We start from the raw sequence: 14,077 nt of genomic DNA, 5'->3' as shown, positions 1-14,077 counted from the left end.
TGAAACAGTCGGCATCTGTGAACAGTGGCGGAGCCAGAGAAAAAAGTCAATCAAAAGATAGAATCAGGTAGTGCCAATGTTATATTACTTTTAAAAATCCAACTAATGTCAAACATGTATCAAAAGTTTTAGAGAAAATTAATTTATACCATTTTAAAAAATTAGGCGGTGCCACCACCTACCTCTCAAGTGGCTCCACCAATGTTCGTGAATGATTGAAAAGTGAAAACCAAAGAATTATTTGGGATTTTTTTTTTTTAATCCAACTACTTTAGCCATTTTCATGATAAAAAAGTATTTTTTTATTTTCCATTTCAATCTTAATTATTATAAGAATTTGAAAATACGTAGTTTCGATGCTAGCCTGGTAGCTCATTTCATGCAAATTTTTTTGTTGCTGTTAAATATAATTACTACTCATATATAAGATACGACCGTCAATCCGTGATATAATGTCGGCTAGCTAGTTGTGTATACACATGACATGCTGACAAAGACGTGTTTGGATACTAGTAATCAATTTAATTATTCTTATATATATAACTCTTTTTTTTTTTTTTGGTAATCATATAACTCCTTTTAATTTGTATTGTACCATGACCGTCCCTAGTTTCTTTCAATCCAATAAGACACACAGCACGTGACATTAATAAAGTTTTCTTTTTCTTCTCATTTCCTGCATAATTTTACTCTTCCTCTCAAAAAAAAAAAAAATATATATATATATATATATATATATATATATATATGGGCTTAACATTTCTGCAGCAGCCGTAGATAGTGTTATCACAGAAAAGTGGGCCCCACGACTTTTTAAAAAAAATAAAAAAAAGCAAGCAAAGATCCGTTGCCGTATCCTAGGATCCGGACGCGGATCCTTGCTTGCTGTAGGTACAGCAGCTGCAGAAATCATTTTGCCTATATATATATATATATATATATATATATATATATATATATATATATCAGAAAAATATTTCTGCAGTTACTGCAGATAAGTTACGTTCTCTGCATTTACTTTCAAAACGACGTCGTTTTGAAATTGAAAGATTAAAAAATTATAATTATAAATATTATAATAATCTTAAAATAAATTAAAATTATAAAAATACCATGATTTTTACCCAAAAACGACGTTGTATTGGACTCACTGTAGATAAATTATCTGCAGTAACTCCAGAAAAAACGAACCCTATTATATATATATATATATATATATATATATATATATATATATAATTTCAAGGTTAAATATTACATTAATTGAATGCATTGAAATAGATATATGATCGATTGCATATTTTCTAATGATCTCAGCCTTCTCTCCCTGCATTACCTCCCCCAGTTGACCTCTTCCATGAAGGATCATGCCCACGATTTGCAGTTGTTTCACCATAGTCTTCAAGGTTTATTATCTTCAATGATCTCCTCACCATGCTCGAAGCTTCATCATTATCTGTTTATATAATACAAGTTTATGATCCTACGTAAAATAATATTATAAATGAAATGAAAAATAGATATGGAGATCGATGCGTATACTACAAAAATTCAAGCATTTTGTGGGGGTCATATTTTCATCTTGTGGGGGTCTTTGACCTCCACAAAGTACATTTGTCGCATTCTTAATGACCCCCAGTTTTGCCTACGCCACAACATATTTTGTGGGGTCCTTATGTGCAACGCCACAATTTGTTGAAATATTTTCTGGAGGCTCCAGACCCCCACAAATGTTTCAATTTCTGGAGGTTTAAGACCCCCACAAATTTGTTGAAAATTTAAAAAAAAAAATCATTTAAAATTTTACGTTTCTTTTAAAAAACCAAGTAGATTCAAAAGGATAAAAAGAAAAAATTAAATAAAATGGCCATGCTTTAAGGTGTAATCATCGTATTATATATAGTGAGCAGTTGTAGTTATCTTTATATGATAAGTTAGTAGTATGTTAATATATGTTGCAGTGATGTAAAAAAATTAAGGGCATTCATATCTAGACATAATTCTCACTTCAGGCTGTTTTAAATTGTGATGACTTATTAGTACAAAGAGACCAACGTTATTAAAATAAGTACTTGAATAAGTAAAGCATAAAAATGTAGTCGGCGGTAATATAAATTGAATATGATTCTTGATCACATAGTAAATTTCTAAACACAGTAGTTCAATGCAAATCAGATAACTATCCTACACTTGGGAAAACGGAGGGCCCTTCAAAGTGAATGTCAATATATTTAATCAGATCAAGACTCTCTCCCCTAACTTCATTATTGTGTTCCAAAGATGGAACCTGGATTTCGAAGTACATCAAAACATCACTATTTAGATGTGGTACACTATTTTTCAAAACAAATATAAGATCAAGATGGCTTGGTTTTGGCACAAAGGTAATATGACCTTGTTGGGTGGGTAGACTTTCTCCTTATACCAAGAAGGCCTATTTTGTAGATCAATAGGAACCAATTGTATCTGGTAGATCAATAGGAACCAATTGTATCTGGTCCTGCAATTCCTGCTTCCGACAAATATAAGGTTAGAGATTCTGTGATTATCGAATAAATTATGAAAATCACACACGAATATAACGAGTATGGTTACCTTCAAACTAATCCAAAGGTTTCTTATGTTACCTCACTTACCCAGTCTGCCAAACAGTAAACTCCTAACACAAAGCAAGGAAAGCAAGAACCATTTGAGCTAAAGATAAGGACAGGATATCTTAAACAACCTTACAGTTACGGGTGATCCATACACTCTGGGCATACAGTCAAAAGTTAGTAAGAATCTTTGGCCATCTGAAAAAGTCCAACAAAATGCGAATTCATGCATATGTGTTAGAATGAGAAAGGAACTTCCATTTCAAATAAAGAGAATTCCTATGATTTGCAAGCTCACTTCAGAGAATAAGATGCAAATAGCATACCATATATATCAAGTTATATAACAGCTAATTATATGACTTTCAATAAAAATATAAGTATATGACTTTCAAATTTAACTAATTATATAACAGCTAATATGCATAAAAATATTGTGAAATGACAAAAGTGACTTAGTTATGCTACAACCATATATATCAAGTTAGTTGTTTTCAGCTATGAATTTACACTAATGTGGTGTTGAGGGTGACAGTCACTATGGATGATTTTTATTGAAGTCAGACTTGGCAGAAAAGTCAAATACCACCATTTGGCCTCCCTACTCACCAAAACAGAAACTACTGTCTCTAACATACACATGGGCATAAAACATATGAATATCTTCAATCTTTCAACAATAACAGCAAAAAATTTGGGAAAATAAAATGTAAACTGTAACCATTCCCATCAACCTACATGGACATTGATTTGCTTCGGTAATGAACAGAAACTTATCTACTTCAAAAGTAAACTAGACAAAGTAGGATAAGATAGTATTTCCAATTTTGTATTCATGATGTCAATGGTACCTGATATCGAATCAATTGCTAACAAGACATAATCTGAAACGACCCCAACCTGCAGAACCAAAAAATAAAATAAAATAAAAAATAATCCAATGAAATAAAAAATTAAAGCAATAAACTCAAAATGTAAACACACACACGCACACAAATAGCATTAGAATTACATAATAAAGCAAAAGAAATGTGAAGGTAATTAAATTAAACACTTACCAGATTCCAGTCGTCATCGATTACCGGAAGACCACTGATTCTGTTGTTGACGAGAGCCTCCAGAGCTGCAACCAAAAAGATGCAGGGTGAACATAAAATGAACAGTGCAACCAAAAAGATTACGGCCAAATGGTCATAATGTTCACCGAACTCTTTGAGAAACTCGTCTTTGGCAGTGTCCATGTTGAAGAGAAGATTCTAGTGTGTACGGAACGATGAACCAATGGTGAGTTCAAGAGGCAACTAAAGTGCATCACAATTGCATAAATGTTTCTTCAATGACACATAGACAAGATGCTCTGCATCTGGTTACCAAATAACCCCATATTTGCTTGACGATAGTGAAATCGAAATTCACGATTTCACGATGAAAGGAAAGAAAAATGAACTATATAAGATGAATCAGAAGAACTGAAGATTGAAGAGAAAAATTAGAATTAAAGAATTTCTGTAAAAATTGAAGAAAAGAACAAAAAAATGAAACCATGCTTGAGATGGATGAAAATCAAATCAGATAGAGAGAAGATGAGTTACCTAAATGCTAGGGCATTAGTTTGGGAGAAATAGTTCTAACTAACCTTGAGATCGTAATTCACACAAGTTTAAGGAAATTATGATTTTAAAATTTATACAAGGATGATTATCAGACTTATAGGTGAGATTTTTAGATTCGAACGAAAATGGTGAATGTTCTACGGTGGAAGAGAATTGTAGTGGATAGTGGCGTTTGCAAACAGCAGAAAACGAAAAAAAAAAATTACAAAATATCTACGGCAATCTAAAGCGGCCAACAAATTACTAAAATTGTCAGAAAAAGTAAATAAATTGTGGGGGTCAATAAACTGCTAAAACTCATATCACATAGTGGCAATTTTTCTAGAACGCCACTAAATAACCTCCAGGAAAATCCCTCTTTTATTGGATGAAATTTCATATTAACTCCATTAAATAACTTGATCCATTCTCTAATGGTGAGGGAACCATATGATTTTTTTTTTTTTTTGATAAACAGGGAACCATATGATTTTACCTAATAAAAAAAGTGTAATGAAATATTCCTGAGTGTGTTCTAATATTTATCAAAAATAAATTAAATTACACAAAGCTCTCAAGTCCTTGTTAATTGAAGGAAGCTGAATCAATCACCATTAAGAGTGTGCAAAAAAAAACTAAAAAATTGAACTGAAGTATATTTACAAAAAATTAGTTTTTAAAAATCAATTCTTGAACTAAAATCAATTCATAAAATGAACTGGTTTATGAACAGAACTAATTTTCAAAACCAGTTTAAGATATCATAAACCCAATTGGTTTTTTAATTTTTCTTCTTCTCTTATATTTATATTTATATTTTTCTATCTATTTTTCTTCATTATTTATTTTGTTTCTTCTTTGATCTTTATTTTTACTGTATTTTTTCTCTTATTTATTTTCTCTCTTATTTTTACTTTCTTTTATTTTTCTTTTATTTGTTTATTGCTTTTTTTCAAATTTATGTTATTTTTTATATTTTTTATATTTTATTTTTCCTCAATATTTTAATATTTTGAATTTGGGTTGATAATTGGTTCAAAAACCAATTTTAGCCTTTTAAGGGTTTGCAAAAGAACCGTAAAAAATACTACACTTAAAAAAATTAAATTTTAAAAATCAATTCTTGAACTGAACTATTTTTAAAAATTAGTTCTTGAACCGAAAACTAGTTTATAAACTGAATCGATTTTTTCTCTTCTTTTCATTTATTTTTCTTTTTCCTTCTCTATTTCTTTTCTCTTTTTTATTTATTTATTGAAATTTTTCTTTTTTTATTTTCTTTTTGTCTATTTATTTTTCATTTATTTTTAATTATTTTTTTATTTTAATTTTCAATATCATTGACATATATTTTATCAGAAAAATATTTTTGAAATTGTGGCAGAATTTTTTTTCTGCAACACATTATATATTACAGGTAGTACATAATGTGCTAGTTTTCTTTTCTTTTTTATATTAGCGGGTCCCATTTTTTGTGTCAATGACAGATACTTTTTCTCTATCACAGTTGCAAAAATTTAAAGCCCATATTTTATTTGGATTTAGAATTAATTTTAAAAACCAATCAAGAACTGGTTATGAATTGAACTGGACTAATTATGAACTAGTTCCGAACTGAACTAATAAATCAATTCAGTTATCAGAATTGGATTATTTTTTTCAATTTAGTTCGAATCAACAAAGAAAATTGAATCGAATTGAACTATGCGCACCCCTAATCACCAAGAACGTGGATCAATTGGTACAAGGTTGTTATAACTTAATCAGTGATTTTGACGTAACTGTATTAAAAACTTGGTGGTAGAGAGAATTTCACCCCTCGTGTGGTCTTGTTCAGCTCTAAATTACATTTCAAACAAATTTTTTTTATAAAAAAGGTACTGAAACATTTTAGTTGAATTTAAGACAAAATTAGTTATTTTTTTGTGGTGTTTTTTGACACGTATCAATAAGCTAGACCCATGCTTCGCGTTGTTTCATGCCATAAATAAACTCGAACACTTAAGAAATCGGTCGGACAAGCGGATTCACACCTCTTACAACCAACACAGTCCTCTGTTCTTGGAGCAGAAGCAATTTGTTTAGCTTTACATCCGTCCCAAGGTATCATCATGTCGGCATCCGTGAACAATGGCGGAGCCAGAGAAAAAAGTCAATCAAAAGATAGAATCAGGTAGTGTCAATGTTGTATTACTTTTAAAAATTCAACTAATGTCAAACATGTATCAAAAGTTTTAGAAAAAATTAATTTATACCATTTTAAAAAATTAGGCGGTGTTTTAAAAAATTAAGCGGTGCCAAGGAACCACCTACCTCTCAAGTGGCTCCACCAATGTTCGTGAATGACTGAAAAGTGAAAACCAAAGAATTATTTGGGATTTTTTTTTTAATCCAACTACTTTAGCCATTTTCATGATAAAGAAGTATTTATTATTTTCCATTTCAATCTTAATTATTATAAGAATTTGAAAATACGTAGTTTCGATGCTAGCCTGGTAGCTCATTTCATGCAAATTTTTTTGTTGCTGTTAAATATAATTACTACTCATATATAAGATAAGACCGTCAATCCGTGATATAATGTCGGCTAGCTAGTTGTCTATACACATGACATCCTGACAAAGACGTGTTTGGATACTAGTAAACAATTTAATTATTCTTATATATATAACTCCTTTTAATTTGTATTGTACCATGACCGTCCCTAGTTTCTTTCAATCCAATAAGACACGCAGCACGTGACATTAATAAAGTTTTCTTTTTCTTCTCATTTCCTGCATAATTTTACTCTCCCTCTCAAATATATATATATATATATATATATATATATATATATATATATATATATCAAGAAAAATATTTCTGAAATTACTGCAGATAAGTTATGTTATCTGTATTTACTTTCAAAACGACGTCGTTTTGAAATTGAAAGATTAAAAAATTATAATTATAAAGACTATAATAATCTTAAAATAAATTAAGATTACAAAAATACCATGATTTTTACCCAAAAACGACATTGTATTGGACTTACGGTAGATAAGTTATCTGGAGTAACTGCAGAAAAACGAACCTTATATACATATATGAGGCAGGATCCTTTGACACCGGTGTTAAATTTGAAGTTTGACACCTCATCTGAGAGCTGTTAGATCAAAAAAGATCAACGATTCTGATTTGTGGGCATGTGACACCATTGATCTTTTTTGATCTAACGGCTCTCAGATGAGGTGTCAAACTTCAAATTTGACACCGGTGTCAAAGGATCCTACCCTTCTCTCTCTCTATATATATATATATATATATATATATATATATATATATATATATATATATATGCGCGCGCATAATTTGAAGGTTAAATATTACATTAATTGAATGCATTGAAATAGATATATGATCGATTGCATATTTTCTAATGATCTCAGCCTTTTCTCCCTGCATTACCTCCCCCAGTTGACCTCTTCCATGAAGGATCATGCCCACGATTTGCAGTTGTTTCACCATAGTCTTCAAGGTTTATTATCTTCAATGATCTCCTCACCATGCTCGAAGCTTCATCATTATCTGTTTATATAATACAAGTTTATGATCCCACGTAAAATAATATTATAAATGAAATTAAAAATAGATATGGAGATCGATGCATAATCACAATGATCGATGTTTATCATTTCTCGGTAATCAATATACTAATTAACCAAGATGTCATTGTCGTTAAAAAGACGATAATATGTTAAAATTTAATTAATTAAAAGTAATGAAATCCACACAATATTAAAATATATTTTGTCACTTGTTAATTTATAATAACTTGGAAATTAATGAGAGAGATTCATGCATTGTAGCAACACGAAGCCAGTCCAGCTTTCGAGACAGCCTTGAACTCCAAATCGAAACCTATCTTCTGATTTCATATTCAAACGTGATTATAATTAATAACAAACGTAAACCTTAAGAAATTTATTTTTCTTCATCTTTCTTTTTTGGAAACTTTTGTTTTTTACACATACCAAAATTTCATACCGTGCAATTCAGAAAACCTTCTCTTCCAAATCAATCATATCCAAAACATTTAGATTCTAAAAATTATTGTAGTGGGGAGCACATGATAAAGAAGATAGGATATAATAACTTATCATATCTTATTTTTATCTCTTGTTTGGTGGGTCAATATGATATGATTAGTTTATCCTAATGTCTCATTTTATCCTATCCAATACATGATTTCTTATCCTATGGGGGGAGCTGAGTTAGGATTCAACCGGATAAGATATCAATATTGAATACCCAATATATCCCCACGCTATCCAATATATTCTCATGTTACTCAATATATTTGTATTTATTGCATTGCATTATATTTTCTTTTTTCTTTTTCCTTTCTCCTTCTACATAATCTTATCAGATTGCTAGTGCTTATCAAACAAACACAGGACTTGATATAGGCTTATCAGTCTCATATCATATCCTACCCTTAACAGTCTCATATCATATCCTATCATTATCATATCCTATCCGCCAAACGAGAGTCCAAAAGATTGTTTAGGTGGAAAGAGAGAACGAAACAAAAAATATTAAAAAAAGAAAAAGGCTAGGCATATCAAGGGAACTTTGTGCTCTTTTGGATTCTTTCTTTCAGATCCTTTTAATGTAATCTTCAAAATAATTGAAACGGATCTTGAAGCATATATGATTTTTCATTAATATAATTTTGGCACTTTGTCCTAGCCTCTAACTCATAAAGGGAAAAAGAGGTAGAAAATAAGGTGAAATGAAAGGGAAACTCACTTGGAAAGAAAATAGGGTTCCTAGCAGTAGCAGAGCATAGTATCAAGAAAGTTAGCAAAATGAAGAAGGAGAAGGAAAAGCCACTACGAGCACCAAATGCCATCTCTCTCTCTCTCTCTCTCTCTCTCTCTCTCTCTCTCTCCAATTAGGTCAATTAGGGATGGCAATGATAATGAATCACTCGGGGAAGGTATTCCAAGGAAGTATTTATAGACGAGAGAGACACAATACCAAAAGTCTCCTACGAGACACGTGTATATATAAGAACTATTGAAGAGGAGGGGGTTTACTTTTAAAAAAAATATATATATATATATATATATATATATATATATATATATATATATATATATATATATTCTCCATTTTTATGGATTATTTAACTAATCTGGTCGAATTGTGAAGGACTACAACGGCAATAAAATTATTCCTATCAAATTTTTAACACATACCCAAGACTCGACTACAAATTTTTAACACATGTCAATTGATGTATGTGATGGGCTTGTGTTTTTGAATACATATTACCAAGTTGGGAAAATATTTTTAGTGTTTTTCTTTATAATGAGTAGTTAGTACATCATTTATCAAATATGACAAAAAATAATATTATTATACTACCATTACCTTTAATTTGTGACTATTTTCGTTCATTTTTTTTTCCGTTTTGACAAATATTATATAGTGCTTGCAAATGAATTGAGTTGGTTCAAGAACAGCCAAACAAGCCACATCACAATTCACAGGACATTCATGTCAGGTCAACGGGAACACCGACCCACGTAAGGCGCATTCTTGCACGTACTTAATTAAGTATGTGCATTTCAAATAGGGAGAGATTCATTTGGGGTGAATAGATTTTCTACTTATATTAATTTAGTGAAAATGTATTATATTTAACACTGGTATCAAATAAAAAATTTAATAACTTTATCTGAGAATCATTAATCTTATCTTATTTAACGACTCTCATTTATAAGATGTGACATTATTGATTTTTTTTTATCTAACAGTTCTCAAATGAGATATCAATTTTTTATTTGACATCAATAACAAAAGATTGGACAACGACCAAAATGCCACACTGTTCACTAAAAATTATCTAAATGCCACGGTTGGAAAAAGTTTTTTTGAAAAATGCCACATCACCTAACTCGCTAGTGTTGGAATTTGTATAGACAATCTATTTGTTATGAATAAGAAGTGAGTTAAAAAAGAAAAGAGAAAAGGAAAGTTGAAGGGTGTGTGGATTTTAAGAAATCACACATTGGACAACTAGTAGGAGGTGAGAGAGTTTATAAGCTCTCACATCACACTCCTAAATTGTCCCTTGGGCACTATACATTTTGTGGAGGGGAGAGGAGCTAGGTGGCCTTTGGTCCACCACATGTGCGCCGCTGCTGTCGTCCGGCTCGGCTCGGATCAGTTCGTACGTGTGTGTGAAATAAAAATAATTTTTTATTAAATAATTTTTTAATTTTTTTTTCAAAATACCCCTGTCCCTATCTGTTGCTTCTCTCCAGATTCTTCAACCCCAGACGTTTCTTTCCGCCAGATTTTTGAATGTTTTGAACCGAACTGGTTCTTACCTTTCGTTAACCGGTCACCGGTTGTACCTGTTCACCCAACCGATCACCGGTACGGGTGTGCAAAAAAATTGGTTCACTTGCCCTGCCCTTGATCTAACCTTGACCTGACCCATAAATACCTATTTTTTGTACTAGATTTAAATATTGATCCACCTTTTATTTGGGTTAGTTTTAGACCTGACTTATTTTAATAATTGACCCATTGACCCAAAACTTGACTCATACCCATTATGTGAAAAAAAGAAGAAGAAAAAGTCACAATCCCAGTTCCTGTTTAAACTGTATTTTATTTTTGGAAAATACTATATTTTATGTATACACACACAACACACGAGATGAGTGGATATTATATGACATAAACATCACGATAATATTCTAAAGTTTCAAATTATGTAATAATGATATCCACACGAGATGACCAAGGCAATGAAAAAAAATTGTTATACTAGTGTGAATAAAATACACTCATTAATGTGAAAGAATTAATTGATGACTATAATCTATTATCTAACAACGATTTATACCTTTGATTAATTTACAAAAAAAAATGTATATTAATATATGGGAAGAAGTTTTAAACTGGTAGTTTTGCTATCTGATGGTGAAAAAGGAATTGTTAAAAACTCATAACCAACTTGTTCAGAATGCTTTAAATATCCACGAGGAAGAGGACTGTTCTGATTAGTGGGTGGATTAATTGTTGCTGTTAGAGGGCTAAACATCTGATTTGAAAGTGGTGGAGAAGCAGAATTAGTATTTATACTTTTGTCATGTAAATCATCCATCCATTTACTTGTACTTCCTACTAACTCCCTCTTCTCTCTCTTCTATTTCCTTGAGAAGAAAATCAACCCACAGATCTGCAAAGGATTGAAAGCAGAATAAGAACTTATTCAAATCTAAATTCATGATATGGAAAACTCGTCAAAGTTGATTGAGTTAAATGTGACAAGACCAATATGCAATACAACATTTGTAAAGAGCATATAGATAAATAAATAAATTACATGAGTTTAAAATTAAATCAATAACTATAAAAAAAATCAAATTAAAAATAGATTTTGAAACCAAGTAAAAAATGGGTCAGATCGGATTTGACTTGATTTTGAAACTAAGACAGACCCACTTTAGAAATCAAGTCAGGTTAGATCAAACCCAGTTTTGAACTAGTTCACAAAAATTTAAACCAAGTCAGACCTGACTTGGATCAATTTAAAGCGGGTTAGGTCAAAATACCTGATCTATAAAAATCAAGTTGGGTCGGGTCGACACAAAAACCTGACCCATGCACACCCCTAGTCACCGTTCGTACCCGTTCACGGTCGTCAGTCACGGTGGTTCGCTGCCAGCGGCGGTTGATCGTGATCGGTCAGTATCTATAAATATACCCTGACCCCTTCAGGAATTTATCCAATTTTTCTACACTATTATTCTACCAGATTTTTTCCTTCATCCGGTTTGCATCCTCCTTTCTGTTTTCCGTTGTACTTTCCTCTGGCATATTGTTATGTTCGTTTGGGCTGTTGAGTGGTAGTGCCATCACTCTTCAGACGAAATTTGTTATATACTGGGAGACAAGTGTCCATCAACCTTTGGCATCAATGAGGGGGCAAATTGTTTTAAGGAGACACATTCTGTGGGCTCGCATTTATTCCTATACTATTCTGCATACATTGCTCATTCTGTCTCATTGTCTGACATCCTGTAAGTCTGTTCTAATTTCCTTTATTGCACTGTGTTTGATAGTTCTGATCACTAATCTCTTCTGTTCTATACATGGGTTCAAACCTCTTAGTGATTTAATATCACCAACTATCTTCTAAATAACAGCTACAACATCTGGCAAGTTAGGAGTGCACACGTAGCAGCAGGTTCATGGCCACGTAAGCCGCTGCGCAGTGCAACGAGATTACATGGCAGACAACTTCTATCACAGTCTGCCACATGGCCTAACACGCTAGGCAACATGGCGTCTTAGGTGGCCAAAATCACTGAACAACCTAGCATGTTATGTGGCAACCATATAGCCATGCAACGCATGTAACACACGTGTCACAACCGGTGAAATATGACCAAAATATTTCCTCCTATTGTAATACTTTTGTGTTCGGCCACGCAACACGTGTGTAACATGTGTCACCTAAGACGCCATGCTGCCTAGTGTGTTAGGCCACGTGGCAAAAGCTATCTGCCATGTAATTTCGTTGCCTACACAGCAGCTTACGTGGCTATGAACCAATTGTCATGTGTGCACACCTAACCCGCCAAGTGTTGTAACGAGTTAGGTGACATGCACTACAAGAAATATGACTATTTGTGACAAAAATTCAGTGACAAATATACAATTTATCACTAATAATATATTATTTGTGACTAAATTTTATTTTGGCACTATTATTTTTTTTAGTTGTGACAAAATGATTAATTGTCACTATAATTTCATTAATAGTGTCAAATATATATATCTATCACAAATAATTTGTCACTGATATAAAATTAATTAAAAAACTATTTTCATACAATAAGATCGTCACTAACATAAAATTTTAAAGACGTAAAAAAAGTAATAGTAACAAAATTTTAACTTCTCATTAATATTATATCATAATATTGACAATAACAAAACTTATCAATTATTTTTTATTATTAGTGACAAATAATTCATCATTAATGATTTGAAGCATTTATGTCTAAAATTATTTATCACAAATATCTAATATCAATACACTGATAATGGTGAAAAACTTGTCACTACTATTATAAAAAAGTATTAGGGACAAAAAATTAACTTCGTCATTAATATTCTATTATATTATTGATAATTACAAAAGTTGTCACTTATTTTTTAATATTAATGACGAAGTATTAGTCATTAATGATTTGAAGCATTTGTGTTTATAATATTTTGTCACAAATATTTAATATTAATATATTAGTGAGGATAAATATATCAAAGCATGTATAAATTAACAATGCAATAAAATAATGTGTAATTTTTTTTCTTAAAAAAAATTGTAGTTTTAACAAAACTTGTTTCATAAAATAGCAAATCAAACCAACAAAAAAAACTGCCCACTTACCAAACCACCAAAATAATGTTGAATCGAAATGTCTATATCTTTAGGCTATTTTAAATTTGAGTGCAAAAAACTGCCCACTAACCAAATCACCAAAAAAAAAAGCTACCCACTAACCTTCCTATATCCCAAATTTTAAGGTTTTAATATTGTTTTTTTAACCTGTAAAGAAAAACTGTTTTTATAACAACCCAAAAAATCCGGCTTCTACCTCTCATTCCTAATTTTTAGAATTTTGAAAGTTCATCATGTTTGCAGTATTTGTCTCATACCTTGAACGATGTGCCATCAAAATGTCTTTCTCCATCATATTAACCCTCTTATATCCCAAATTCTAAAGTTTTAATTTTTTTCACAGATCTATTTATGGATCTCTTTCACTAAAGAGATCTATTTTTCTTTTAACCAAAAGTTACGATTTTGTATTTATATAT

At 31.2% G+C, this 14,077-nt stretch overlaps 1 protein-coding gene across 1 annotated transcript; it reads right to left on the bottom strand.

Annotated features, from left to right (window-relative positions):
* Nucleotides 1-1,313: 1,313 nt before the first annotated feature.
* On the bottom strand, nt 1,314-4,377 carry LOC133316903 (glutathione S-transferase L2, chloroplastic-like). Its single transcript, XM_061518706.1, has 7 exons — nt 3,799-4,377; nt 3,653-3,717; nt 3,446-3,494; nt 2,726-2,792; nt 2,395-2,509; nt 2,191-2,287; nt 1,314-1,456 (listed from the first exon to the last, which is right to left on the bottom strand). The coding sequence occupies exons 1-7, from the start codon at nt 3,833-3,835 to the stop codon at nt 1,314-1,316; spliced, it is 573 nt and encodes a 190-aa protein (XP_061374690.1). The 5' UTR covers nt 3,836-4,377.
* Nucleotides 4,378-14,077: the final 9,700 nt, after the last annotated feature.

Source organism: Gastrolobium bilobum, unplaced genomic scaffold, assembly GCF_033153095.1.
Source record: "Gastrolobium bilobum isolate Gb01-03AN ecotype WA unplaced genomic scaffold, APGP_CSIRO_Gbil_v1 utg29767, whole genome shotgun sequence".
Lineage (NCBI taxonomy): Eukaryota > Viridiplantae > Streptophyta > Magnoliopsida > Fabales > Fabaceae > Gastrolobium > Gastrolobium bilobum.
This window is presented reverse-complemented; position numbering and strand designations above follow the sequence as displayed.